Source organism: Aquila chrysaetos, chromosome 15 (assembly GCF_900496995.4).
Source record: "Aquila chrysaetos chrysaetos chromosome 15, bAquChr1.4, whole genome shotgun sequence".
Classification (NCBI taxonomy): Eukaryota; Metazoa; Chordata; class Aves; order Accipitriformes; family Accipitridae; genus Aquila; species Aquila chrysaetos.
In genome coordinates, this window is record NC_044018.1 from 15,794,023 (window position 1) to 15,819,187 (window position 25,165).

Consider the following 25,165-nt stretch of genomic DNA (forward strand, 5'->3'; position numbering starts at 1 on the left):
CCTCGGGAGGGGGAGCGCTTCCTGTCGGCCGCCTGCGGGGGAAGGGGCCGGTCCCCCCCCCAGTCCCCGTGCGGGGCTGTTGCCGAACGCCGCGCTGACGGGGGGAGCGGAGCGGAGCGGAGCGAGGACCGAGGCCTACCCCCAGCCAGCGCTCCTCCGGGCCGGGGCCGAGGAACGTTCAGCTCCGGGTGGAGAGCGTGGGTCCTGAAATTACTCTGTGTTACCTTAAACAAAACCCGCGAAACAGTGATCGTCGGATGCTGGGTCGGTGCAAAAGCTTAGCCGCGGGTTGTGTTCACCTAGGAGTAGTGTCGGCCAGCTCTCGGTTTGGAGCTGCAGGTGGGCTGGAGTTCGGCTCTCCCCCCCAGAGCGGAGCCGGCCGTGCTACGGCTCCTGCGTTTTTCGGGTCACGCTGTCTGGATCGCTGTGGTGGTAATTCCTGCGGTAGGGATGGCGTAGTTTGGACAGCAGCGTTTTTGGTTGCACAGAAAGAAAGTTCAGCAAAATTGAAAGTTCCTGAATGCTGGACGTGTCACGTTATCGAAGATGGAGCAATTTCTTTGGAACATACACCTACCCGCCATACACAGTTACACACAAAAATGGTAAAGTGCCATTTTTAAAGCTTTTGTCCTTATCAGCTTGTCAGAACTAAGTAAGAGCAATTATCCAAGGAATACACATTTGTACCGATCATGCACATACAGAATCTTGTTTTTTTCATGCCTGCGTATGGCCAGGACTACGCAGTGTCAAATTCATACCATTAATTCAGATTTTTACCTACGGCATAATTGCTTTAACAGGAGGCGTTATTTGCAGGCATAAAACTTCTTTTTCATTTTAATGAAAGTTGGATTTCTGTATGACTAATAGTTTGTAACACGGTTTAGTTTCAGCTTTTTTGCATTTCTCACAAATTGTTTTGTTTTGGTAATACGATTTGACAAACAGGTTTATCACATTCATTCTACATACCTTTAGTGATATTTTAAAACAATATTACTAATGCTTAATTTGTAAATCATGTTGCCCTCTGTAATTCAGTCATTAAAAAAAAAAGAAGCACGTATGTAGGGTACATAAAATCTTAAAACTCTGATTGAAATAAATGGCCCCCCAAATAAGGAATTTTAATTTAAAAACTGTGTTTCTGTTAATATAATTCAAATTAATCAAGCTTTTCAAAGACAATAATCTCTAAAAGAAAAAAAATTAAGTTAACACAGTAACTGTTCCAAGATTTTCTTGATCAACTGAGTTCTCAGCCTTGTGGGAGTATTGTGTACTTGAAAAAAGAGTTGAGTAACCCATCACACGAGATGAAGTTACTTCATTTAAAATTAGGTGTGAGGTATAGATGTGTCTGTCATTTCAGATAATCTGAAAACAATAGAGAAATATTTAAGGTATGACAAAAAAATTTAATCTGTGAAGAGTACAAGAAATTCGGTTTTATATCAAATTTCAGACTCTCATACTTGGTAAGTTGCAGCAGAATGCAGAACCACTTTACAGTTCAGTGAAGAAATACATTACGTTTGAATCTACAGTACCGATTGCCTGTTTCACAGCAGACAGGCAGTGGTTTAACACTGCTGCACCTCAAATAGGAATGCAAATGTTGATTTCTGTAAAAAAAAAAATACAGAAGGAAAATAATCTTTCTGTAATAACGGAAGACAAAAAGCCAAACCAGGGTTTTTTTTCCAATAATGATGTTGGCTTATCATAGTTGAGTTTTTAAGCAAAATAATGCCTTGAATTTTGTGGTTTTTTAAGGAATGTAGAAAGTGCTCTCTTGCTTGTTATTTCCACAGCCTACCATGCTAGCAGGTTCATTTCATAGATAATTGGTGTTTTAAGCTCCAGGTTAAAATAAAGGAAGTTCCACAACTGGGGGACCCGTTGGGGTGGAGACAACCCCCAGGAGAGGTGTGGAGGAAGGCTGGGGGTGGACAGCGTTGGCCAGGGACAGCAGGCCACAGGAGGCTTGCTCACTTGCCCTGAGAAGGGGCTGTGACGCTGTGTGAACACACGTGGCCCGGGAAAGAAACTGGAGGAACTGGATGTATCAGCACAGTTGCAGAGCTGTGACCTCTTTGGGATCACGGGGACAGAGCAGCGTAGCTCATGATGAGTGCTGTGATGGAAGGATGCAAACTCTTTTGGAAAAGCAGGCAGGGAATTGAGTGGAAGTTGTGTTCGACACAAACAGGTCACTGTTTGCCTGGAGCTTTCCTCCACTTTGGAGTGAGCAAGGAGCCGTCTGAGATCTGAGGGGTCGGGAACGGTGGGGAGACCAGCATGGGCGACATTGTGGGGGCATCTGCTATAAATTGCCTGGTCAGGAAGAGGAAGCAGATGAAAGCCTTAAATAACTAAAAAAGTTTGTGATTGTAGGCCCAGGCTTCTTTCGGAATGTAAAATTGCTCTGACATCTGGAGGAGCCACCTGGTGGGGTAAAAGCAGTCCAACCAATTTTTGTGGGGCATCAAGAACTTTTTTTTTTGACCTAGATGCTGGATTTGTTACTCAGAAACAAGGAGGAACTAGTAGGCAATGTACAGGTCAAGGGCAGCCTTGGCAGCAGTGACTACAGGATCTTGGAGTTAAGATCCCAAGAGAAGTAAGGAAGGCAAATAGCAGAATAAAGAATCTGTGCTTCAGGAGCATAGAATTGGGCTTGTTCAGGAAACCTGCCTGTCAGAATCCCTCAGGAAATTGCTATGGGGGGCAACCATGCTTGTAGCACAAAACCAGTCTCCCCAGTGACCTGAAACCTGAGCAAGCATGGCAGAAGAAGAGCTTGGCCAAATAGGCAGTGCTTGCCTGAACTCAGACACCAAAAGGGAGGGTTTGGAAGATGGAAGCAGGGATGAGCTACCCAGGCAATACAAAAGGATTGCCCAGGCATGTGGGGATGGAGTTCAGAGACCAGAGCTCAGCTGGAGTTGAAATTGGCAAAGGATGTGAACACCACCAAGAAATGTGTCCACAATTACTTTGGCAACAAAAGAAAGATGAAGGAAAATGTGGGCACACGCTTTGACAAGGTAGAGGACGTATTTAAGAATGGCATGGAAAAAGCCAAGGTGTTCAGTGCCATTTTTTGTGTCAGTTCTTACTAGCAAGGTCTGCTCAGAAGCCTCTCGGGTTCCCTGAGCCTAGTGGCACAGTCAGAGGCAGTGAAATACTAACCACGATGGAGGACAGAGTTGGGGACCGCAGAAGCAAACTGTACAAAGGCTGCTCCATGGGACCAGATGGGATGCATCTAGGGGTGCTGAAGGAGCTGGTTGACGTTATTGCAAGGCCACTGACTATTTTTCATCTTTGGCAGGTTGTGGTTATCAGAGGAGATTTCCAGATGACTGGAAAAATGCAAATGTCAAATCTTCTTGCAGGAAGGAGGATCCAGAGTATGACAGGCTGGTCCACCTAGCCTTCGTTTCTAGGAAAATTATGGAGCAAATCCTCCATAATGGCCTCCTCTGGCTGATTCCAGGTGTGTGAAAGACAAGATGGTGACTGGGAACAGCCAGTTTGATTTACCAAGGGCAAATTCTGTGCCTCAGTCACCCTGAGTGCTTTCTCTGAGAGAGCTGGCTTGGTGGATGAGGGAAGAGCAGTGGATGTCATTTACCTTGGCTTTAGCAAGGCCTCTAAGATGGTCTCACTTAGCATCCCTGTAGTGAAGGTGGGGAGGCACAGGCTGGATGGGAAGACCACAAGGTTGGTGGAAAACTGACCAGCTGGGCTCAGAGAATAATTGTTAGCAGACTGACATCCAGTGGGTGGCCAAATTATGGGTGGTGTTTCTCAGGGGCCGTTACTGGGGCCAATACTATTTTAAGTTTTGCATTAACAACCTGGCCAAGGGGTGGAGTGTGTTCTCAGCAGGTCTGTAGATAGTACAACCTTGCTGGCGGCCTTAAACACGCTTGGCAGCTGAACTGCCACTTGAAGGGATCTTTGCAGGCTGAAAAGATGGACTGACAGAAAACTGATGAAGTGTAATAAAAATTAAAGCCACCTGTGACAGAGTAACCCCATGTATCAGTAAAGACTGGGGGCCAACAGGACCAAAAGCTATTTTAAGGAAAAGGACATGGGGGTTCTAAGGGACAACAAGTTGAATGTGAGTCAGCGTTGTGGTCTGCCAGCAAAGATGGGCAACTTCATCCTGGGCTGTGTTAGCAAGAGGGTAGCCTGCAGGTTTATGGAAGTGGTCTTTCCTCTCTAACACTTGTGAGAGCACACCTGGAGTACTGCTGAACACTGGAACAGGGGCCAGAGAGGCTCTGGAATCTCCATCTCTGGAGATTTTCACAACTCGGCAGGACCAGGTCCTGAGCAACCTGATGTAACATCAATGTTGTCCTTACTTTGAGCAGGGGATTGGCCTAGAGGCCTCCAGAGGTCCCTTCTGGCCAATATAACTGATTTAATGTACTTTAGTCCTTATGCAAGCTGCATATGTGAGGCTTCATTCTACCACTGGAGGCATCAAGGTAAAAGCAAGGTAAAAATTATCAAGACTTTAAAAAAAAAGGATGACTGTGATTCTAGCTGCTCTTTGTATTTGGCTGTATTTGCTGAACGCTTTTGTAATGCCCAAGGACTGGGAGTTTTACTATTGACTTGGGTAGTAAGACTGATGCAGAGTTGTCACAAAAGCTCGCCATGAGGTAGGAGGATATCTCTGGGCTGAGAGACTCCTCGGTGGCAGAATGACAGTGTTTCAACTGATTTGAAGAACCTCCTCTTACTGAAGGGGTCCAGTGGATCCCTGTGTACTTTGTGTTTGAGGTTATGTTGTACAAGTGTGCGTGATAGGAGTATAAATGAAACATTGGAGGTTGCATGTAGTTCAGTGGTTTTGCGTGCAGTATGTTATGTATATTTGTGGCAAACTGAAAATATGGCTGTATTTATATAAGGTTTACTTCATGTTAGGCTGAACAGAAGCATCACAAATTGAATGAAAGTACTGTAAGCAAAAAAAACCTCAAACCCTGTTGACTCAGTGTTTGCTCTGTGAAATGGTTTATTCAGTTAACTGAAGGCCTGAAGGCCATTCTGGGTAACGGCATGTTATCTAAAATAATATGGTTAGCTAAAAAGTAGTACTGCAAGAGCCTAGAATACCAAACACGGACTTAAAAACCTAACCCAAAACCTAACGAAGCCAAAGAACTGGGAGGAGCAAAAGAGAAGGAAAATATATTAACTAGTTTGTACTGGGACTTGTTAAACTGATTTTCATATTAAATTTAGAATTGTCACTTTCATGTAGAAAATCTACATTGAGCTTGTAGCCCAGAGAGGGGGTTGAGCTGTAGCACTTGGATCTGGAACTGGCATTGTTCTAGATCCATGCTTACATCTGAATTACTCATATAAGAGGCTTTGGTAAGAGTTGAGAGTGTGAATATGTTATGGCAGCCCTTACTAATGTCCTGGTGTGTGATGCCTCCTGCATTCTTGCTAGAGGTCTTATGATTCTCCCAGAGTGTGCAAATGGATCTATCAGCACTGAAGAGCAGCTACAGTATAATCATGCTTGTTCCAGTAAAGAAAACCATCAGCTCACCAGATCTGAAACACCGCCATGCGCTGGTTTCTCCCCATGGCTTTTATGTTTTCAGTGAAAATCAGTTCGGTAGCCCTATGGTAATACAATGCTAGCAATGTATCAGCATTTTGTTAAGTTTTGCTATAGAAGAGTTTCTGTAAACATTGTGTTTTCCATCCATTTGGCTTTTAAGAGAGATAATCATGTAGCTGCTAATGAGCATTGTGATAGTTGCAGGTGGTTCTATGCCACATCGTTGGTTTGGTTATTTCTCTTTCTCAGCAATACCTGTAGTTGAAATAAGAGTTACTGCATGAATACATTTGTTATTTCACAGATTATATAAAATATATCCAGTGATGATGACTGGTCATTAGTAAATGGGGAAAATAGACTCAGAGTTTCCTCTGGGCATACCCCAGGTAAAGAGACAGTTAAGAGACATTTGCGGCGGTTTTGCTCCATCAACCTAGCACAGAGGTCTTGTGCTGAGGTGAGGCTGTAACCCCAGATACTTGGAAATTCCATTTCTAAGTACTGGTGGTTTTGTGGATGCATACAGCTTCTGAGAGAGGCTTTGAGAAGGTTACAAGCTGAAGTCAGTCTATGGTGTCTGTGCCCTCTGACGGAAGAGGGCTGTGGGCAGGGCTGTGATTGACAGAACTGTGCAAGCACCTCTTCAGCCTTTGGCAGAACTTCTGAGTTTCTTGGAGAAGCATCTGTGTTTCAAGGAATTCATCCAAGCAAACATGAAGTTTTCTGAAGAGGGAAAAGCATACCTGACATGGATTCAGAGCAGTGAGTAGAGTTTTTAAGAGAGGCATCCTGCTTTAGGAAAGGTTTACTGGTTTCTGTCTGGGCAGGATTTAGGAAAAGCAGCATGAGGCCCTAACAAATTATTGTTGATTTCTAAACCCAACAAACAAAAGAATACCCCACTTCAGAAAACTACTGTCTGCTTTAAGATGAACTTCAATTCAGAAATTTTGTTCTGTAGAGTGTTCTTTATAGAAAGCAAACAACGTGAATGTGTATGTACATAGTACGTACAAACATATTATGATGCCTGGACTGGCAGTATTGTCCATCTAATGTTCATAGATAATTATCCTCTCCCTTCCCTGTTTAGGAATCTTACTGTTTGTGCAGTAATTTTCACAGAATGATAAGACCTCCTTTGTAGGAAAACCCATTTAGTAGTTGTTTACTTTAGAGCAATTTAAAGGTCAAGAAACAGTTTTATATAGTTTTTAAGAAACACAGTTGGATTTACAGTCATCACTGATCTTATAAAACAAAACTTTATAGTTAAGATGCCACCTGGGAACTATATACAAAGACTAGTCTAAAAGTATGAGACATACAGGTTTATATGAAGTTACATATGTTATGTTTTGTTAAAAAATATGTTTTTCACACTTTTTTATTATAAGTGGAACTCAACATGAGAACACACAAAATTTGGAGGTGCTGGAAGCATCAATGCACCAAGTTACAATTAATATTAACAATCCTTAAAAGTCCACCAGAGAAGGCAGTGTATCTAACTGAAGAATTAAATTAATATAGCTACCCACTTGTGCTCTTTAACTGAAAGAAATACAGAAAATGAATTGTCTAAACATGAATAATCTCTTGTTTGAGATCTGGCAGCAAAAGGGAAAAAAGCTTGTAAAACTGAAGCACAAGTGATACATCATAAGAACTCTTTACAAGAAGCTTACAACACAGTTTAGTATCTACACAATCTCTTTAATAAATGGAATTTCCACTGATTATTTACAGATTTCAGTGCTGTTGCCATCTCATCCAGTCTTTCCAAGAGACTCTGCTTGTGTAAATAAGGATTAGTTGGCAAAGTTAATTATGGTAAAAGAAAAATGATTGTTAAACTTGGGATGAAAATGGCATCTAGAGGATATCTGTTTGCTGCCTTCTGCTCGCAGATGCTAAGGCAGTTTTGATTAGGGCCTTGGATATTCCCAAAGGCCTTTCTGGAGGTTACTGTATGTGGTAGAAAGATCATAACTTTGGAAACATAACACTGGGTACCAGAGGAGGCCTAACTGCAGCAGCATAAAATAATTTGCATTTCCAAAGGAAGTGTAATAATTGAACAAAATAAGGTGTCCAGTGCAATACAACGTTCCCATATCACATGGATTATCAGATCTATTCTACATGGGAAACTTTGTTCTCTAAACAGCACTTTCCCCTTAGAGATACTCATTAAGATGTGAAGTGTTTAAGAGTTGCTGTTGATTTCATCAGGAAATAGGAATGAACTGGAGTTTTGGGGGTGAACAGAGCTATTCCTATCCAGTTGTTGCCACCAGTATTTTAGAGTCATTTCAATTAGCTCAATCAGAAAGTCAAGGTATTAACTTAATTCCACATCAAAAGAGGCAGTACAGTTGTGGGTTGCTGTGGTCTTGCAACAAGGCACAGAGCTACGTTTTCCAAGGTTGCACACTTCAATGATTAAGCCAAAAATCCTTGCATATTTTGGCTCCACTTCAGGTATACCTACAGTCTTTCCTGTTGTGATCTGTTGGACTGAAGTGACCTGTGCAAAGCAGTCCATCTGAGAAGGAGTGCAGGGGTGTGTGAGGGTCTTACTGTGCTGTATGCATGGAATCACTGCAAGTACCCAGTGCAGGAACCGCCTGGCATCTCAACGGGTGCTTTATCTGATTAAGGACACAATCAGGACTACACCATTAATAAAGGCTTCCTGAAATTGTTGAAAGAAAATTAGTTGTCACCATTCATACATGTGACATAATGACATGAATGTGCTCTTTGAGAAGTGTTCTTACATGGCTGTCAGGAGGGCACTAGTCAAGCCTCTCAGATGTGTGCAAGTAAGAGAAGCATGTCTAGACTTTGTGAAAAGCATTTTCTATGAGTAGTTAGAAGAACTAGAAATATATTTTCTATCAAAAAAATCAGGTGATTAATCTGTATTTTAGAGGTGCAATCTATTTAAACCTGGTGTAATTGAAAAAGGATTTTTTACTGTTCTTTTTGAAGGTGTTTGAAAAATCATGTTTGCAAAGTGTGTTCTGATCCCAACTCTGGTGTAGTCAGAGAATTGGTGAAAAGCTCTTCAGAGGGTCATTCAATTTATACACTAAAAGACAAACCCTATTAAATACGTCATTCTTTGTGGATGTGTGTGTTTAACCATCAGAGGTGGAGATTCCTCAGGGAATCTATTTCAATGCTGTGTTAGCCTTACTACTAGCTTCCCAAAAAGTTAACATGATTCTTCCTTGCTATAATTTAAGCCTGTTATTTTTACTATTGTCTGCCACTTACATGAAGTGCAAATTATTCCTTTTCTCATTTCAGAACTCTACACGTATCTAAAGACTGCTATCTTCTTCCCAGACTGCTTTTTCCTCTTCAGGTTAAACTTTTAACAGTCTTTTTAATCTTTCCTCATAAGACGTATCTTCCCGTACTCCAGTTACCATCACTGCTTCTCTAGGCTCTGCCTAGTGGCCCACATTTTTACTGTAAGACATGAAAGGTCTTGTCCAAAACTGGAAGAAGTGCTTCAGCTGAAACAATGCCAGTGCTGAGTGAAGTGGGAGGATTAAATTGTGCACTGCTTAGGCCATCCTCTTTCCCATACCCTCCAGTTTGCGGGAACTCTCTGGGAGAGGGACTCTCTGGATTCACACACAGCAAACCGAGTCAAGAATCTGGAATTATTTAATGTCCCTTGAAATTAAAAAGGAATTGTGTAACATTGCCTTGCTATAACTTAGTGTCCATTTCAGTGGATCACTTGGATGTGGAGTGAGTGCCATCTGGAGGTTAGGAAACGTGGAGCTCTGTGTGCTTTCATGCTGAAAAGCAAAATCCCCATGCTTTATAAATGAAATGTTCTTACCTGAATAGGAGCTTGAGCCTGACAGATACTGGACATCTGCCACTCAGTGTAGAGCTTATGACCCATAGCAAGACATGAGGCTGCTCAGTATGTCTCAGAGCAAGGCATGCAAGTGTAATGACTTTCAGTATTATGCAATCACCAGTAAATATGTAACCTCTGAGTGGCCTGTGCAGTTTTTGGAAGAAGCTCTGGACAACATGAGGACAAGGAAAGGCTTGATCTCCCCTCCCTCCTTCAGATGTTTGAAGATAAACCAGTTCCTGGTGCAGTTTTCTGCTCACAGGAGAGAACAGAAGGCATTTTAGCTGAACAAGAAGGTATCTTTTTTAAAGAGTAGGTTCCCATTTGGTGTGCCTGAACACAGTTGTCTATCGCAGTTCATGTCTGCACAGAGTGGAACCAGTCCTCCTCACTTCGGCTGATTGCATGATGTGGTCTTCCTTCTTTAGGTAGCTTTGCTGTCATCCTAAAAGCCTTAATCCTCCAGTTCTCACTGTGTTGAGAAAGCCAGGAGGAGAACTGCCTGGTGCTGCGACTTGAGTGAGTGGGATTTGGCTTTTCTTTCTACACTGTCTTTTTGTTTTTTTCCAGAGACCACTCAGGTGTTGACAGTGATGACACTCTTCCATACCACCTCTTGTGCTTTTGAACTGCTTTCTGCTGCTGAAGTCTAATAAAAACAAATAGCCTTAGTTGCAAAACATAAGTATACGCATCTCCACCTTAGTCTGGTGAGAGATTGCAGCCTGTTGTATCAGGGCAGTGCTAATGGCTTCTGTGTTGATCTCCACCTAGGACTGAGCATGATCCTACAGAAGCTACATAGAGTTCAAAAGGCATATATTGTATATACTCTCTCCATGCTCTGCTGAGTACTGCTTTTTTCCTACAGAACAACAAGGTCATAAACAAAGTTTGCACCTATATAATGAAGATGCACTAGTGAACAGGCTTTAGGTATTGTGTCGATTTAGCTTGGTGATGGTTTCTCTGGGCAACCACAAATTTTAGGAATTATGAACCTGTTAAATTCAAGGCTGATGGTCCTAAGAGTGTAAGACAGGTTGCTGAGACAACACGCCTTCAGAGCAAAATGTGAAAGCCTGCTTCCTTGTCAATGAGTTTCCATCAGCTAAACCAGAATAAAAGAATAAGAGAAGGGAATCTGAGAGCAGCAGATCTAAAGAAACAAAAATGAAAACTAGTGTGAAAAAAATTTGGTCTTCCTCCCTTAGCAGGGAGGGGTGAAAAAGCATAGAACATGTCTCACGTGCCTTAAATTTTATTCTTTAGAGCAAGCTTAAACATGCAGATGACAGAGGCTGATCAATCCTTGGCTAACTACATGAAATGCAACAAGCTGCTGCATTTTATTGCACTGACTTTCAGAATTGAATGTATATTGTTTATGTTGGGATTCATCTGAGTGGGTCTTCATTAATTGTTTATTTTCAGGAGATAAAAGTTCAGGAAGAAATTGCCTTTTGGCTGTAATCTTGTTCTTTCTGATGTTCATGGCAACCTTACTGTAGACTTGCATGGGAAGATGGATGAGATCTGTAGTGCTAACTCTCTATATATGGCCCAGTCCCCCCAAATACAAAGAGTATTGCCTCCTACGACATTGTCAGACAACATCGATCTTTGCTCTTGAAAGAAGGTCCGTGCTAGACAGTAGTGTTGGTCTCTCTGAGAAAAAGATTGAGGAATTTTTTACATGCTGTGGAGTCTGTTGGCTAGAACCATTCAACTTGCTCTGTTACGGTTGTATTTTTACTGAAGCACTAGGAAAGCTGGAGCTCACCCTCAAGTTTCCTCTTCCGTGCTCCACTGCTGAAGAAGTAATCCATGTTTACCAGAGCCCTGCCAAGTTCAGTATTCATTCGACTGCCAACAGTCTGGTTGGTCGAGTTGGGAACTTTGCTTGAGAACACAGGCATATAGTTTGGCAGAGGATTCTGCTCCTTCTTGTTACCCTGGATGAAACAAAGACCGTTAATAAGTTTTCAGAATTACATCCATTGCTTGTTACAAAAATACAAGTTACTGAGATTATTTATAATATCAGCACTTTTGCTTTTGAAATTAGTATTTGAATGTACTTAAAGATACCATACTGAATGTATGTGAAACTGCTGGAAGAAATAACAGGAAAAAAAAGAAAGTTGGTTTACTTTGTCTTACATGGGAATAGGATAACACAGGGAAATGAATAATTTTCAAATGTGTTGCATAAAATGTCAGCTGGGACAGAAGTTAGCCTGCTCTAGAATGGTCATGATGTGGGAGGATTTTTGTTTAATTTTTAGTAAGTGGCTTGGATTTCAGCATGATGACATTATCCTACAAATTTTCTCCTGGGAAGATGGTTATTCTAGCACTTGTCTTTCTATGGAGTTGTTAATACTGAAACAGATTGAACACACACACATACTGTATTTCTTTGTGGCGTAAGCAGCAGATGAAAGGCACTTCAGTTGTCTTTTATTTTTCCTAAAGATTTTAGTCTTAAAGTATTTGCCGATTATGCCTAAGTATGCTTCAATTTGAACTATTAGCCTGGCACAAATTGAGAAAACTAAAAAGAGCCTGGATTACAGTTGAATGTTTGTTTAAAACTTACCATTTGGTCATAGTCCTTTAGGAAACTCCAGTTGTGGTACCTTGGAATAGAAGTAAAAAATGCAGTGTAAAATATTCTGTCTTTAAATAAAATAGTTAATGTTGGTCATATTTGAATGCCTATTTAACTGCTCAATTCGATACCTACAGCCCAGCTCTTACACCTGCATGCTCTTTGTACTGAAACCTGTCTTTCCTGTGATGAAGCCCAGGGTTTTCTTTATTCCCATATAGAGCCCATACTACATGAGGAGTGGGGTTTTTTTGGTAAAGGAATATGAAAATAGCATGTCCACAATGTATTCTTTGCACAAATGCAGATAAATTAGCAAAGTCCTGAGTTACTCTGGCAAACTTTTGTCCCATGCCTTGAGGAAGACACAGCTGCTTATTTTTTAAATGACCAATACTCTGCTCCTACCAGTTCTGGTAGGAATTCACAGAGCTGTATTTGCTGCAGACAAACACCCATGGGAGTATTTTGTGCAGATAGGCAGCAGTGCTAGGAGCAAATTGAGTCCAAAGACCTGAGTTTTGCTCTTCAGCTCTGTTCTATACCTGGTGTGGGACTACAGGCCAATTCCTTTGATATTCTGTCCTTTGCTTTCCCATCCTTTGCTTTCCCTGGCCCAAAATGGAGAAAACTAAAGTTCACCTGCTATTGTAAAAGTACTGTGAGGTCAAGAGAGTAAACAGTTAACTACAGCTGTATTTGCAGCAGGGCTCAAGGGACACGTGGGTTGACTCTCTGAGCTGGTTATCTGTGTCTATACAGTGGTACATCTAAGCTCATTGATCTAGTGTTGAAGCTGTACATCCTTCTGAATTGAGCTCATCTGTACAGCACAGCCATGTACCACGTGGAGCTAGGAGCATTGGATTTCTGTGCTGCACTCCCCCATCCAGTGCAGATACGCCCTAAGTGCAAGTAAAAGCTGATTTATGATTGTTGTGTTTATCACTATATATCTTGGTATAGCAGCACAGCATAGAGGTCCTAAAATTTTTTATCTTGCTATGCTAGCCACTATTTGAACATAGCAGATTTGGGTGTTACTGGGTGGTGCTAATTACTGACAAATGCTTGGGTCTCAGACATTTACCTATATCCACTTCAAGTCAGACCACTAACACATAGCAGCCTTCCCCATCACTGTTTTTGGGATGGGGATGTGGAGCTGAAGGACAGTTCTCTGCAGGCTGTAGCATATGTAGTCTGGTGAATCCAGCTTTAGGTATCTGTCCTTCATGTGTCTGTCCTACCCTTTTACAAGAGTTTCTGTCTTCGTAGCTAAGACTGGAGAGCAGGACATGCATCAGCTATATGAAGTGTTACCTATCTTACCCATGAAAGTGAGTTTGCACCAGTATCCATGACTGTGAATCCCAAGGTGCATGCACAGAGAGAGAGTCCCTCTTGGTGCCTTAGCTAGGGAATGGGTGTGGAAAATGCTGGGCCCATTTGGGATGAGTCTGAACACACAGCTGTGAAAGAATACATTGCCACCACGGCCCTGGCTTTGCATGCATCAGGGTCCTTTCCCTTAGGTAAAGGGGAAGCCAGACAGGAGTGCAAATGCATCTCTGGGAAAATCAGAGCTGTGATTTGTATCTCCTCCAGAAGGCTGAGGAGGATGAGGGTTTTCAGATGGTTTCTTTTCCCATGCTAAAAAAGCCCGAGAGTGATGTTCTTTTTCCTCCCTTTCCTTTAGCTTGGCTAATTTGCAGTTGGAATTGGATCTGATTTTACTTTTGCTAAAGATATTCTTCTAATACGCATGCTCATGCTGTATACTGAAGTATGAACATAAACACTTAAGATGTGGCAGAGACAGAGAGGATCTTAATTTCAGTTTCCTTCAGGTCACTGGTGTATACACAGTCAAAGCTTAGGTTGTATGTGTGCAGTTCAGTCTGCTGAAACACTCTAACAGTGGGGCATGTTCAGTAGATTTACAGATTGGGAATACAAAATCATATTTTGGCAGAACACTCTGTTCAGCTTCCATTTCAGCCATTTCCAAGAATATGAGAAGAGGTGATAATATCAGTGTGTCTGCAATAAATTAGAAAGGTTGGCACATTTATATCTTCATTGTGGAAATCTCTATAAAGCTAAAAGATACTTAGCATGCGATTCTTTGCATCTCTTTTCAGCTTAAGCCCAGCATGCCAGGAGATATTAGCATAGATTTTGTCCAGTGAAGGAAAACAGAGATAATATAATCTTAGAAAGAAAGGTGTTAGAGTCTGATCCAAAGTCCCTGCAGAAGAAAATTTCCTTTGATAGTGTAGGCTTTGGATCAAGCCCTAAGACTGTCAGCAAGCATCAGTACCATTGTCAAGATGAGTAGAAGAGGCATGAACTGGAACAAGTGACTTACCAGATTTTTCTTGCTCTCTGTTCAGCCTCCACAGACTCTCTCCAGATCTTATCCTGTTGAACCTGGTCCTGCTGCAGTGCTGCCTGCTCGTCTGCCCAGGCCCGAGTAGCCGGTTGTGCAATGACAGGTCTTCTGGGTTGGGTGCTGCCGCAAGACACAGATGGAGCTGAGGCTGGTTGACCCAGAGGTGTGGTTGCTGGTTGCCAAGACCTAACCAAGGTATTTCTCCTGAATCCAGAACCCTTTCCCAACTTGTCCATTTTGAGACTCACTGTGTCCCCAGTATTGCTAGGTGTATTGTGGCTGTTAGGAAAGTTAAACCTGCTGTTGTTTGCACTTTCAAAGCTCCTTCTCTCCTAACGTTTTCTTTCAGCTGCTGATTTGGAGTCCTTTCAGAAAATGAACGTGCACGGCAGCACTGACAGGCAGTGCTGGGCACTGTTTTACTTCCCTCTTATTTAATGCTCATTTCCTACTGCTTTATCTCGCTTCGTTGCTTGAATGCTGAGGGAGTTTTCATGGTAACAGCAATTTTGTAAGAAACAACTGTTACTGAAAGCCGTCGGATCTCCAGCCGTAACCAGCAAACTCTCAGCTTACGAGGTGATTACTGCTGCTTGCAGCTGAGACCACCCTCTATTCAAAATCCTCAGAACAATAAAGTCTGGTTTAGTAGCAAAGGGTGATGTGGAGATTGCTGCTGAGTATGTCACAAGGACTTTTGTTGTCGTTATGTAGCAGAAGCAAAATCTCCTGAAAGCTGCTGGTTTCCCTGGTGTGTTTACTGTCTCTATTGGAAACAAGTCTGCCTTGTGAATATTCACCAGAAAGGGAGTGGAGACCAGTGGGACAGCTGCTGGGGCCTTGAACTCTATTTGGGGCAGAGCTTGTTTGTTGAAAATAAGGTATTTCAACAAATCTGTGCTTTGAAAGCTCCTTATTTTCAGATTCTAAAAAAAGAGCAGCCAGAGATCATCAAAAGTCCTTTTTAAGTACTTGGAGATTTCTGCAGGAGGCATTAAGCAACTATGAGAAGTAGTTTTTCAGTAACTTTGAAGGGTTATTAGTATACAAAGCGAGAATTTTCAAAACAGTGTCCAAAATATCAGTGTTTGTCTTTACAGTCAGCCTGTTGGGCTTTTGTGGTATTAAGTCACTTCCTCAGGTATTTGTGACCTTGCAGGAAAGCGGAGTATTTTAAGTATAAATTTCCTCCGAAATTCTTGACGAACTTGTTTTTGAATAGTGTGGATTAGCTCCAGATAAAATAAGCCTCTTGCTTCATCTTCCTGGTAGATGCTAATGAACTTTGAATCTACTTTTCTAGGGGTTTTTTGGCAGACTTACTTGCTTGCAGTATTGGGAAATACATGCTGAATTTGGCAAATAATTTCTTTTAAAATAGTTACAACTACACAACAATCCAAACACTTCACGTAGACATACTTGAGCAAGAAATACTTCTATATTTGGAAAAATTGTTCTGACTTTGAAGGTTGCAATAACATAACTTAAGAAGAGGTAAACTCCACCTCAAACCACAGTGTTTGCTTTGGGTTTGAATGAATTTTTAGTAGTCTTTTTGTTGTTTGTTTGCTTGTTTTTCTGAGATAATTGAAACCGAAACAGTGTTTTTCATCTCTTTCAGCCAAAAAGCAAAAAAAGTCATGTATCCACGCAGCATTATCATGAACTGAAGAACGGAACTGTTTGCCAACCTGGCCTGATAGTTGTCTCTGTTCCTCTTGTGGAATCTGCTTATCCTGCTGCATTTGATCCAGGGTCCTCTCCAAGTTAGAGTGTGCGCAGCTGGTTGGAGAATGGGGTTTTAGCAGCATCTAGCTGCTTTAAAAGGAAGCTGAGGCATGTTTGGAAGACCCAGTGCATTAATCAGTGCACGTGGGATTTTAGCTCCTGATCAGGTCAGGAAAGGATCCTGATGGGAAGTCTGTTCCTGTGCATGGAACACTTTTTAATTCTTGTTTATGAAGTTCTTGTGTTATTTTAATTCTAATCCTTTCTTCAAGTCAATTTCTGCAAATTAAACATAATAAACTAAAAATGGTTATTAAGCTGAATGTGTAGCTTCCAAATGACTACTTGTAGCCACTGAATAAACTGGACGGAGAGATTACAAGCAGGAGTTTAAAGTCTTTGCCATTGGGTGGTGTCTGCAAAGATGCAGGACTTGTAACTACCCTGGTTTTGATGCAGGTGTAGGGCTACGAAGTGCCTCTCAGAACATCTTACTGAAAGTGGACTCATAGGTTAAAGCCAAATCTGTTGGTCTGAGAAGCCCCAACCTCAGAAAAGAAAGAAGTCTTAACTGTTTAGGACTTCTTTAGGCTTCAAACAAGAGTAAGCTATGAGTCTACATGCAAGTATTGGACACTTCATAGTGTTCAAGCCATTTCTCTGGAAATAACAGACGGGAATGGGATCATGGCTGTTTAAATAAGTTGGGTTTTAAAAAAATTATGATAATGTGACTTTAAAATGTAGCTACTGTTCCAAAACCAGATCACTAAGAGCTAAATTTTGAAAATTATCCCATTTTCTGTTGGGACCAGAAGTCATTAAGGGAGTGGTTATGCACCATTAAAGCACATCAAGGTGAATGCAAGAGTGAAATTTCTGGGCGTTCCTCTAGATTCCTTACTAGATATTACTAGCCCATTTAGGCCATTTACTAGATTAACAGCCCAGCAGAACTGCTGCAGATACTGAGCTGTTTCCCTCATATTACCATCTGCCAGTTTAGTATTTGTTTATGATAACAATGCGGGGCATTTAAGCAGGGAGCTCATTTGAATTCATACGACTGATATACTCTGTACTTCTTTCATCCTGTAGGAGGATACGTTGGTGTTTATTGTGGCTTCATGCCATATGTATCTATGTAAATTGATTATAGCATCTTTATTTTTTCTGGTTGGGGACATGAAACTTGAAAAAAGTTATGAATGTCACTGTAGGAGATGGTGCCTTTGCTTAGGAGTTTGGTTTGGGATTAGTTTATCTGACAAGCAGTGTTGGTGCCCATCATTCTAAGGAAGAACTTGACTGAGGTTAGTCTTTTGTTGTTGCCAGACAAGTGATGATACGCACTACAAATTCATCTGTGAAAAATATGTTATTTCCCCCTGTCAAAGGAAAAGATGTCTAGGGAGGCATTTTATGGAGGAAGTTCAGACAACACGTTTTTATTTGACCACAAGAGGGTATTGCAGTATCAGTTATGCAAGACTTGAGCTAATGTTTGCCTTTATATGCACTGCCTTATTTTTAAAATACACACTTCTTGAAACTGATCATTTACAATAGGCAGTTGTTAAGAAAATTAGGTTTTGCATGCCAGTATTTGATGTCCTTGTCCAGAGGCAATTTCTGAGATGTTTTTCCTAAAATTTGTTTTGGTTTTTATAGTAAGAAGTTTCTTGAAGCTCAAGAAGTTCTCATAGGTTTCACTGGAAGCCAGGGACTTCAGAGGCTCATTCCGAAACACTGAAAAACTTAATGGAAATTGCTTCATTAAATGCAAGAGTACATCAGTTACAGAAGGGAAGTAATAACAGGAGATGAATGTGTTGCTCCTTTGGTTGGAAGTGCATCTTGGTCCAGGATGGGCACTGTGAAAGTCAGTGAGACTCTGACCTCATTTTCCCACGTAGTCCTACTTGCAGGAATAAGATCTGAAATCTTTTTCAGCTCATTTGTGTTTCCCAGGTTTTTCCTTTACATCCAAGTCTTCTACAGTATACCTTCAATGTTGGTTTGCAGTTTTTTCGTAAGTCAGTACTGTGTTGGGATACTTTCCTACAAAAGTTATGTCTTCTAAACTCTAAGGACTGTGTTGCCAAATGTTCATGCCATGTTTTGTACAGTTCAGACCATGGAGGAGGGAGCTAGAAGGATTTCTGGATTCTCCCATTCCTAGATCTGATGCTGAATTTAGGAGAAGATGCATGGTATGCCTGCCTGTCTCCCAGCAAGTCTACCTGTAGAAGAAGAAAGATCACAGCCATATCACATTATCTTTGAAGAACAAATTTCCAAGTGGTGTGATAGTGATTTGATGGACAGCAAAGCAATTTTCATACAAGAAGTTTGTGTTTGTGAGAGATAGCAGAGATTTAAGAAACACACACATTTAAAAACACAAGTGCAGTGTGTATTGTCAAGTGTGAGTAAGAGGCAGGAGCAAAATTGTCAGCTGGAGGAGATGGCAGCTCTCTGGAGACCAGCTTTTCAGAGCAGATCACCATTCAGAAGATCTCTGCCACTTCACAAGTGGGACAGAGACCCACATGGAAATCTTTCAGTATGAGAAGTGTTGTCTGCCTCAAATAGTGACATTTGCATTGTCATCATCTTCCTCAAAGGGATAAAGATCAGTCAAGTCAGTCAAGATTGCGGGCTGGAAGATGGGTCATGTCAGTGGTTAGCAGAACAGGGTGTTAGATGATCGATCAGAGGACACTGAGCACCCAGCAGAGAAGGGACGGATGGCAGAGCACTACTGCAGTGCTTTCTCACTGGCCCTGGGCATTAACCACCGAGGGCCCTAGAAAGCCCAGAGGTGACAGATCCTGCTGACAAGCTGTGTCTTGGTCTGGCAGGAGCAGAGTGCCTTGGGTCACTGTATGCAGCCAAAATGAAAACAAATCCTGCAAACTACCAGTGTGGAGTAAAACTCCTTTTAAACGATCATGTAGCTGCTTGATTAAAGGCCTCATGCATTAAGTTTTGCTGTAGCTTTCATAAAAAACCATAAACTTCTTTCTTGTCTTAATGGAGTTCTGCTGAGAGAGCCTGGCAAGTTGAGCGTCTGTTGCGTCGGCAGCGTACAAATACCACTGAGGGAATGTCTGCTTCCAGTGACACAGAGTCTGACACTTCAAAATAAAATCAAAGCTGTAATGCAGACTGTAAGAAATCTGTTGTGGGGTTTTTTGTCCTCTTCTTGTAATATAAATTCTAGTGTTACAAGGTACGTTAGCTACTGATATGCAGTTTGCTTTATTTGAAACAAAAATTATTTATTTGGAAAAATATTATTTACTTGAAAAAAATATCAAACAGCAGCTATTCCATAGAACATGGAGGCCTGTTACATTAGAGTCTTCTGCTTAAACCTGCTGCCTGAGCAAGGTGATGGGATTTCAGGGAGGGAGTGCTGCACAGCTGTTGTGTGAGTAGGGGTGTTTGGAAGTGTCTGGTTTGAGGAGAAAGAACTATAAATATAAGAAGTGTTCCTCACTGGCTGAGGAATGTTTTCAGTTGCTATTTCACATAATTTCAGTGTTAGAGGCTAGATCCTGTCAAGAAGTGCAATACTGCATGGACAACCAAAGTTGTTTTCATTAGTCAGAGCTGTTCGAGTGACAGCCTCACCACGGCAGGGAGCTCGGTAACTGCATAGTGAAGCTTGGCTTTATTCTGTTCATCCTTGCTGCTTTCTTGCACAGTTCATTAACAGGTCTAAGAGAATTTTAGTGTATAAAGTAATTAAGTACTTCTGAAAAGGCTATACTTCATACTGCTTAAGTACCTAAGGCAGCAGTTTGATCTCTGGAGTCTGGCATAGCCCTGCTTTTCTGTGCTCCTGCGATAGGTTTCTGTTAACAGTATCAGCTTACAGGTCAGTTTGTAACAGCCGAGGAGAAGCCTTCATAAATACTGCAGAGATTCAGTTTTCTCTGTCTGCTACCTGGCACACTGTAGTACTTACAGAAGTATTTTATCCTGCAAATTACGGTATTCCAGGTGTGTATCGCTATATATTTCAATGCTCAGGATGCTGTTCAGCTGTTTTTTTGATTCTTTGTTTCGTAGCTATCTCCTCCAGCAGCTAAGAGTCTATTTGTTGATCTGCACTTTAATACAGTAAATGTTTCATTTACCATCTGCTCACCGTATTCAGAAAGGACATTAACTTTCTGTTTTAATGTGAGATACCAAAAATGCTCTGCTGCAATTTAGGCAAAGTTTTCAAATCGGGGTATCTAAAATTTGTTTTAAATTGTGTCTCTGGCTATTAAATGAAAGGGAGCTGTTTTCAAACATTCTTAGCCTTTGCAAGTTCTGTTGGCTGAGAATTGAGCTACTTCCTTTTAGTTTTTTTCAAGATAACTGTCAAGAGTCTAAAATTGGGAAGCCTTGTCTGAACATGTCAATCACAAGCTTTATCTGGTTTTCAGCAAAGCTTTTAGCATCTTCATTGCAGCTATTAGTGTACGTTTCCTTCTTAACTGTAGAAGCCAGTGTTAAATCACGCTTCAGGCTGATGTTTGGCCACCTCTGACTGTTGGGGATTAGAAGGAAGTTCTTCCTAAAGGCAGGATGTTCCCATAACTGGATGTAGGGGGTTTTGTGTATAGCCTTTTCTTTAATATGCTAGAATCTGGTGGGAAGTTTCTGGAGATGATAGAATTCAGGTCTGAAGGGACCTCAGGAGGTCTCTAGCCCAACCTGCTCCTCACAGCAGGGTCAGCTGTGAGATCAGCCGGTCAGGGCTTTATGCCATTGGTTTCAAAAGCCTCCAAGGATGGAGACTGCACAACCTTTTTGGGTAATGCGGCTCACCACTTGGCTGTCCTCATGATGAAGTTTTGCCTTATATAGTCAGAACATCTCCTGTTTCAACTTGTGCCCATTTTATTTTGTCCTCCCACGGGGCACCGCTGTGAGCAGCCTGGCTGAGCAGCTGGAGGTTTCCAATAACCTCCTTGCAGGTACTAGAAGACTGCTCTTGGGTCTCCCCACAGCCTTCTCTGCTCCAGGCTGAGCAGGATTTGATCACCGGTCGCATTGCCTCTTACACAGATCTGTCAGACCTTTACCTAACTCACTCCATTCTCTAATCCCTGCCTGATTTGACCACATACACTGTTCATGCCCAGCAGAGCAGATGCTCCACGAGACCTAGAAAGGAAAGCAATGGATTGTACCAGGAAAGCACAGTCCGTTTTGCCATTCTTTTCTTGGATCACCTGCACTGTTCTGTAGTTCAGTTGAGCCTTATTCCTTCTATGGTTGTAGAGAGATTCTTTGTTTTGCTACGAGTTGGAAACTTTTTCTCCCTGAAGAAATGGGCAGCCAGAACAATGTGAAATCTTCCCGGATGTCTTTTTGGAGCTTTGTATTTTTAGCTCAGTTGTGCAACAGTTCACATGCGAATACTCAAACAGTAAGGCAAAAATGAAAGGAAAACCTTTCATTTCTGACCTTAGGGCCAGAGCAGCCAAAGGGACTTTGAACAGCTTTCAGACTGGACTTCCATTGTACCAGATGCTTCGTTAAAGATCCTGTTAACAATATAATGAAGAGAATGGGAGCCTGGCTCTTAGGATGGGCTATATTCCAGTTTTCGGGACAGGTCCCAGTTTTTAGGAAACCTTTTGCTTAGGTTACTGCTTAAGTTTAGAAAGCTTCCAAAGCAGTAGACAGCTATGCAATTAAAAATAGAGTTGCAGAATTAGAATAAATTCCTACTTTCTTACAACTGATCACTTAATGAGAAAAGGGCAAGACCTTTTCCTACTTTTTGTGTGAATTATCCACATAATCTACACACATGCACTATGAGGATTATATATCTGTCTTTAAAAATCCAGCTTTGATCACAGCATTGACATAAGTGCATCTACCAGCCTCTTCCATGCAGACATCATAAAAAACTTTTCAGCAAAACTGAGATTGTGGAAAATTGTTGACCTGTTCAACCTGAAATATTTCATCTTGAAATGTAATGACATCAGTGAATCTCTGATGAACGAGAAGCAGGGTTTCCAAAACACTCCCAGGATTTGGAGTCCCAGGACAGAGCGCAGAGAGTAAAGCCAGCAGCCTCCCAGCATGGAGAACCCCATGCCAGGTGAGGTCTCCCTGCAGCTTCCAGCATTCCTGCTGCTGAGCAGCAGGAATCTCAAAGTTCTGAGATATTGGGCTACCTGCATCCTTGGTTTCTGGGCAGACTACTCAAGGCTTCGATATGTTTTTAAAAGAGTGAAAAAGATAGCAACCAAAATAGGGATATTCAGAGGCGCTTTTTCATTCTTCATGGTATGCTGCAGCATTCCAGATCATTGGTAGTTTAAACCATGAAAAGAGCATTCTGCAAATCTTGGTTCTTGTCTGCTGTGCATGCTAAAGATCCTTTAAATGTATTCCGATTTGTTTAAGATTGACTAACCTGTGCAAAATTAGTTGGGTCAGTTGAGTTAGTCACGCACAGAGGCATCTACTGCCATTTAGAAAGTCCTTAGGATACTTGAGAAATCCATGCAGGGCCAGAAGATCCCTAGCAAACCTGCAAGAGACCAGTGTCTTTCTACGACAGCGGGAGGGAAAGGCAGGAACATCTGGCTGTCAGATTGCAGTAGATGACTATAAGTGCATCAATATTCACATCTGATGTCCAGTTTAGAGTGTTTTTCAAGCAAATCTCCCAGTCATCTCCACTTACTGTATTTTGGGTTGTGCCACAGGGTGATCTTGGAACACGCGGGCTCTGGGGACTCCCGGGTTGCTGCGGGGGAAGGCGAGCTGCACCCACTCTCCAGCTGCTCATGGGTGTTAACGCTGCGGACCAGGAAGGAGCAGGCGGCCCCCGACCCGCAGGGTGGATTAAATGTCCTTGTGAGTCCTTAACAACAGTTGGTTTCGCTCCACAGATCCACACTACCTGCTATTGCAGGCATGTTCCCTAGACCTCCATTACCTGTAAGGTCGGCGGAGATACCCCTATGGAGTCCTGCATGCAGATGTTGAAAATGAGATTTCTTAATAGGAAGGAAAGGTATAACTACACCTATGTTAGGAAAATAGTGCCGGCGCCCGCTCTCTGGGTGGGAATCAGAAGCATTCCCTACCTTAGTGGATGAAGTTTATTATTAAGTGATTGCATTGAATTGCATGATATTTCCTGTTACTTATTTGCTGTTTAAAAAGGGACTTATCCAGGAGTAAAGGGAGAAGTTGGGTGGGGGAATTAATAGAAAAACAACTTAAATTCCCAGTTTTCTGTTAGAGGAAAGTATGTGGTTTTTCTGTATTTGATATGCTTTATATTTCTAATTCCAGCCATTCTTCTTTCCTAAGAGTTTTGTTTATATACTTGAACCTGACAATTGGAAGATTAAGGATGTGTTTGGACTGCCTTTTTTGCAAGTCTGATTATGAAAACCACCTAAGCCATTAGCATAAAATAAAAAGCAGAAAATTTCTTATACTTGTGGTTCCAGTAGGAGAGCTGTTCACAGGAGCCAAAAGTTTTGCTGGTGAATGAGAATATCCATTTTGGAAATAGCCTGCACTAGCTCTGTTGTTTAAATGGTACCATACTCTTGCAAAAGGCTAATTTAGGGATTTTGCAAGAAGCTTCTCTGTGCTGTATCTGTTTGCTCTTTGCCTGTTCCCATTCCTCCAGGGTCTCATTAACTTGCCATAATGTGAATATTCACCTAGGCTGCATACCTTAACTTGCACAAACCTACAATTTTGCAAGAGGACTAGAAAACAGCAACAATCAAAGCAGACTTTTCAAACTGCTGCTTCTTTTAAAGCTTTTATCACAAAATACAGATTAAAATGCCATTTTTAACCTAAAAAAAAAAAGTTTATCTTGCTTTTCTACATACCTTTGTTTATGGTGAGTATTCAAATTCATTTCCTTAGAATAAGGACTTCTCAGCGCCATGGTGTGTGACGGCTTCTTTACTTTATACTTTCTGTTTTATGGACTCCACTACTGATACTGTTGTTAGCTGGGTGAAGTAAATAGACTTTGAGAAAAAGATCACACCATAGCAACCCTCAGCTTCTGTTTACAGTTCAAATAAACGTCTGTGCCGTGGATATTTATGTCCTGAGGAATTTTCTAAACCAGTACACTAACTGGTTTAATAACAAAAGGATTAATGCAGATAAATTGAAGACAAATTTACACTCAATATTTAAATGGTGAATAAATTTATTTTGTAAAAGCTCCCAGTCAATAATACATCACAGCCACTCAGTAGGGAGAGGGTATTTTTTGACGTATTTATTGTACTAGAAAGTGCATGACAATTCTGAGGGAGAGGTTCATGTAAGCACTCGGCAGAATATGAGTTCTCCCATTAAAACTCCCTTTGTTTAATGGGAGCAACTCTGTGTGTGGTTTGAAAACCCAAACCTGTCGGTTTATAATTTCCTTACCTTTTGGTTAAAGAAATAGCTTTTACTCAAGCAAAACTTCTATTGGCTGAGCTGGACATTTTGCTCGAGAAAAGCTAGTGGAGTAAGTTACGGGCCTCTGAAAATCCTGGCTGCAGGGGGGGATTTTAGGCCTTTAAAGGATATGCCAGGAAAGGACATTTTTTCCTTTCTGCAACTGATACTAAGACACTGTTGCTAGTAGTGCTTTGGGCTTGTTGGTTTTTTTAATATGCAAATTGGCAAGATTTTATTCCAAAGTGTAAGCATTCCTTATTCCTTAGAGATTTCACCCATACGTGTTGGTCCTTCAGCTGGCTTGCCTTTATACGTGGCCGGTGGTGCAGAAAGCATGGTCAGGGGAGGGTCAGTCTGGGATGGAGTCACCATTTTGGAGGATCTTGTATCTGGTGAGGCCCTCATGGATTTTGCCACAGAGAGCGGCTGGAGAAGCTGATTAGGAGGCAGGGCAGGGTTAGG

General features: G+C 41.7%; 1 protein-coding gene and 1 long non-coding RNA gene across 3 annotated transcripts in view; one reads left to right on the top strand and one right to left on the bottom strand.

Annotated features, from left to right (window-relative positions):
* The first annotated feature begins 112 nt into the window (after window positions 1-112).
* The window catches only part of LOC115351146, a 72,651-nt gene continuing 47,598 nt past the window's right edge, over window positions 113-25,165 (top strand). Inside the window, exons 1-2 of the long non-coding RNA XR_003926709.1 lie at window positions 113-605; window positions 14,514-14,707. This is a non-coding gene — a long non-coding RNA (uncharacterized LOC115351146). The remainder of the gene's footprint in view (window positions 606-14,513; window positions 14,708-25,165) is intronic.
* C15H2orf50 (chromosome 15 C2orf50 homolog) lies at window positions 10,749-24,216 on the bottom strand. 2 transcript variants are annotated; one of them, XM_030037588.2, is made up of 4 exons: window positions 24,130-24,216; window positions 14,489-14,632; window positions 12,106-12,145; window positions 10,749-11,458 (listed from the first exon to the last, which is right to left on the bottom strand). In XM_030037588.2, the coding sequence occupies exons 1-4, from the start codon at window positions 24,186-24,188 to the stop codon at window positions 11,267-11,269; spliced, it is 435 nt and encodes a 144-aa protein (XP_029893448.1). In that variant the 5' UTR covers window positions 24,189-24,216; the 3' UTR covers window positions 10,749-11,266. The 2 variants fall into 2 exon arrangements, with proteins under 2 accessions (XP_029893448.1, XP_029893446.1); XM_030037586.2 differs by lacking the exon at window positions 24,130-24,216 and having other exon boundaries at window positions 14,489-15,187.

What these genes read in the sequence shown, in the direction of transcription:
- C15H2orf50 (XM_030037586.2), bottom strand. Translation starts at nt 14,748, where the DNA reads ATGGACAAGTTGGGAAAGGGTTCTGGATTCAGGAGAAATACCTTGGTT. An exon ending in CAGAGAGCAAGAAAAATCTG is followed by an intron (nt 12,146 to 14,488) that starts GTAAGTCACTTG and finishes TTCTATTCCAAG; the next exon opens with GTACCACAACTGGAGTTTCC. An exon ending in TAAAGGACTATGACCAAATG is followed by an intron (nt 11,459 to 12,105) that starts GTAAGTTTTAAA and finishes TGTTTCATCCAG; the next exon opens with GGTAACAAGAAGGAGCAGAA.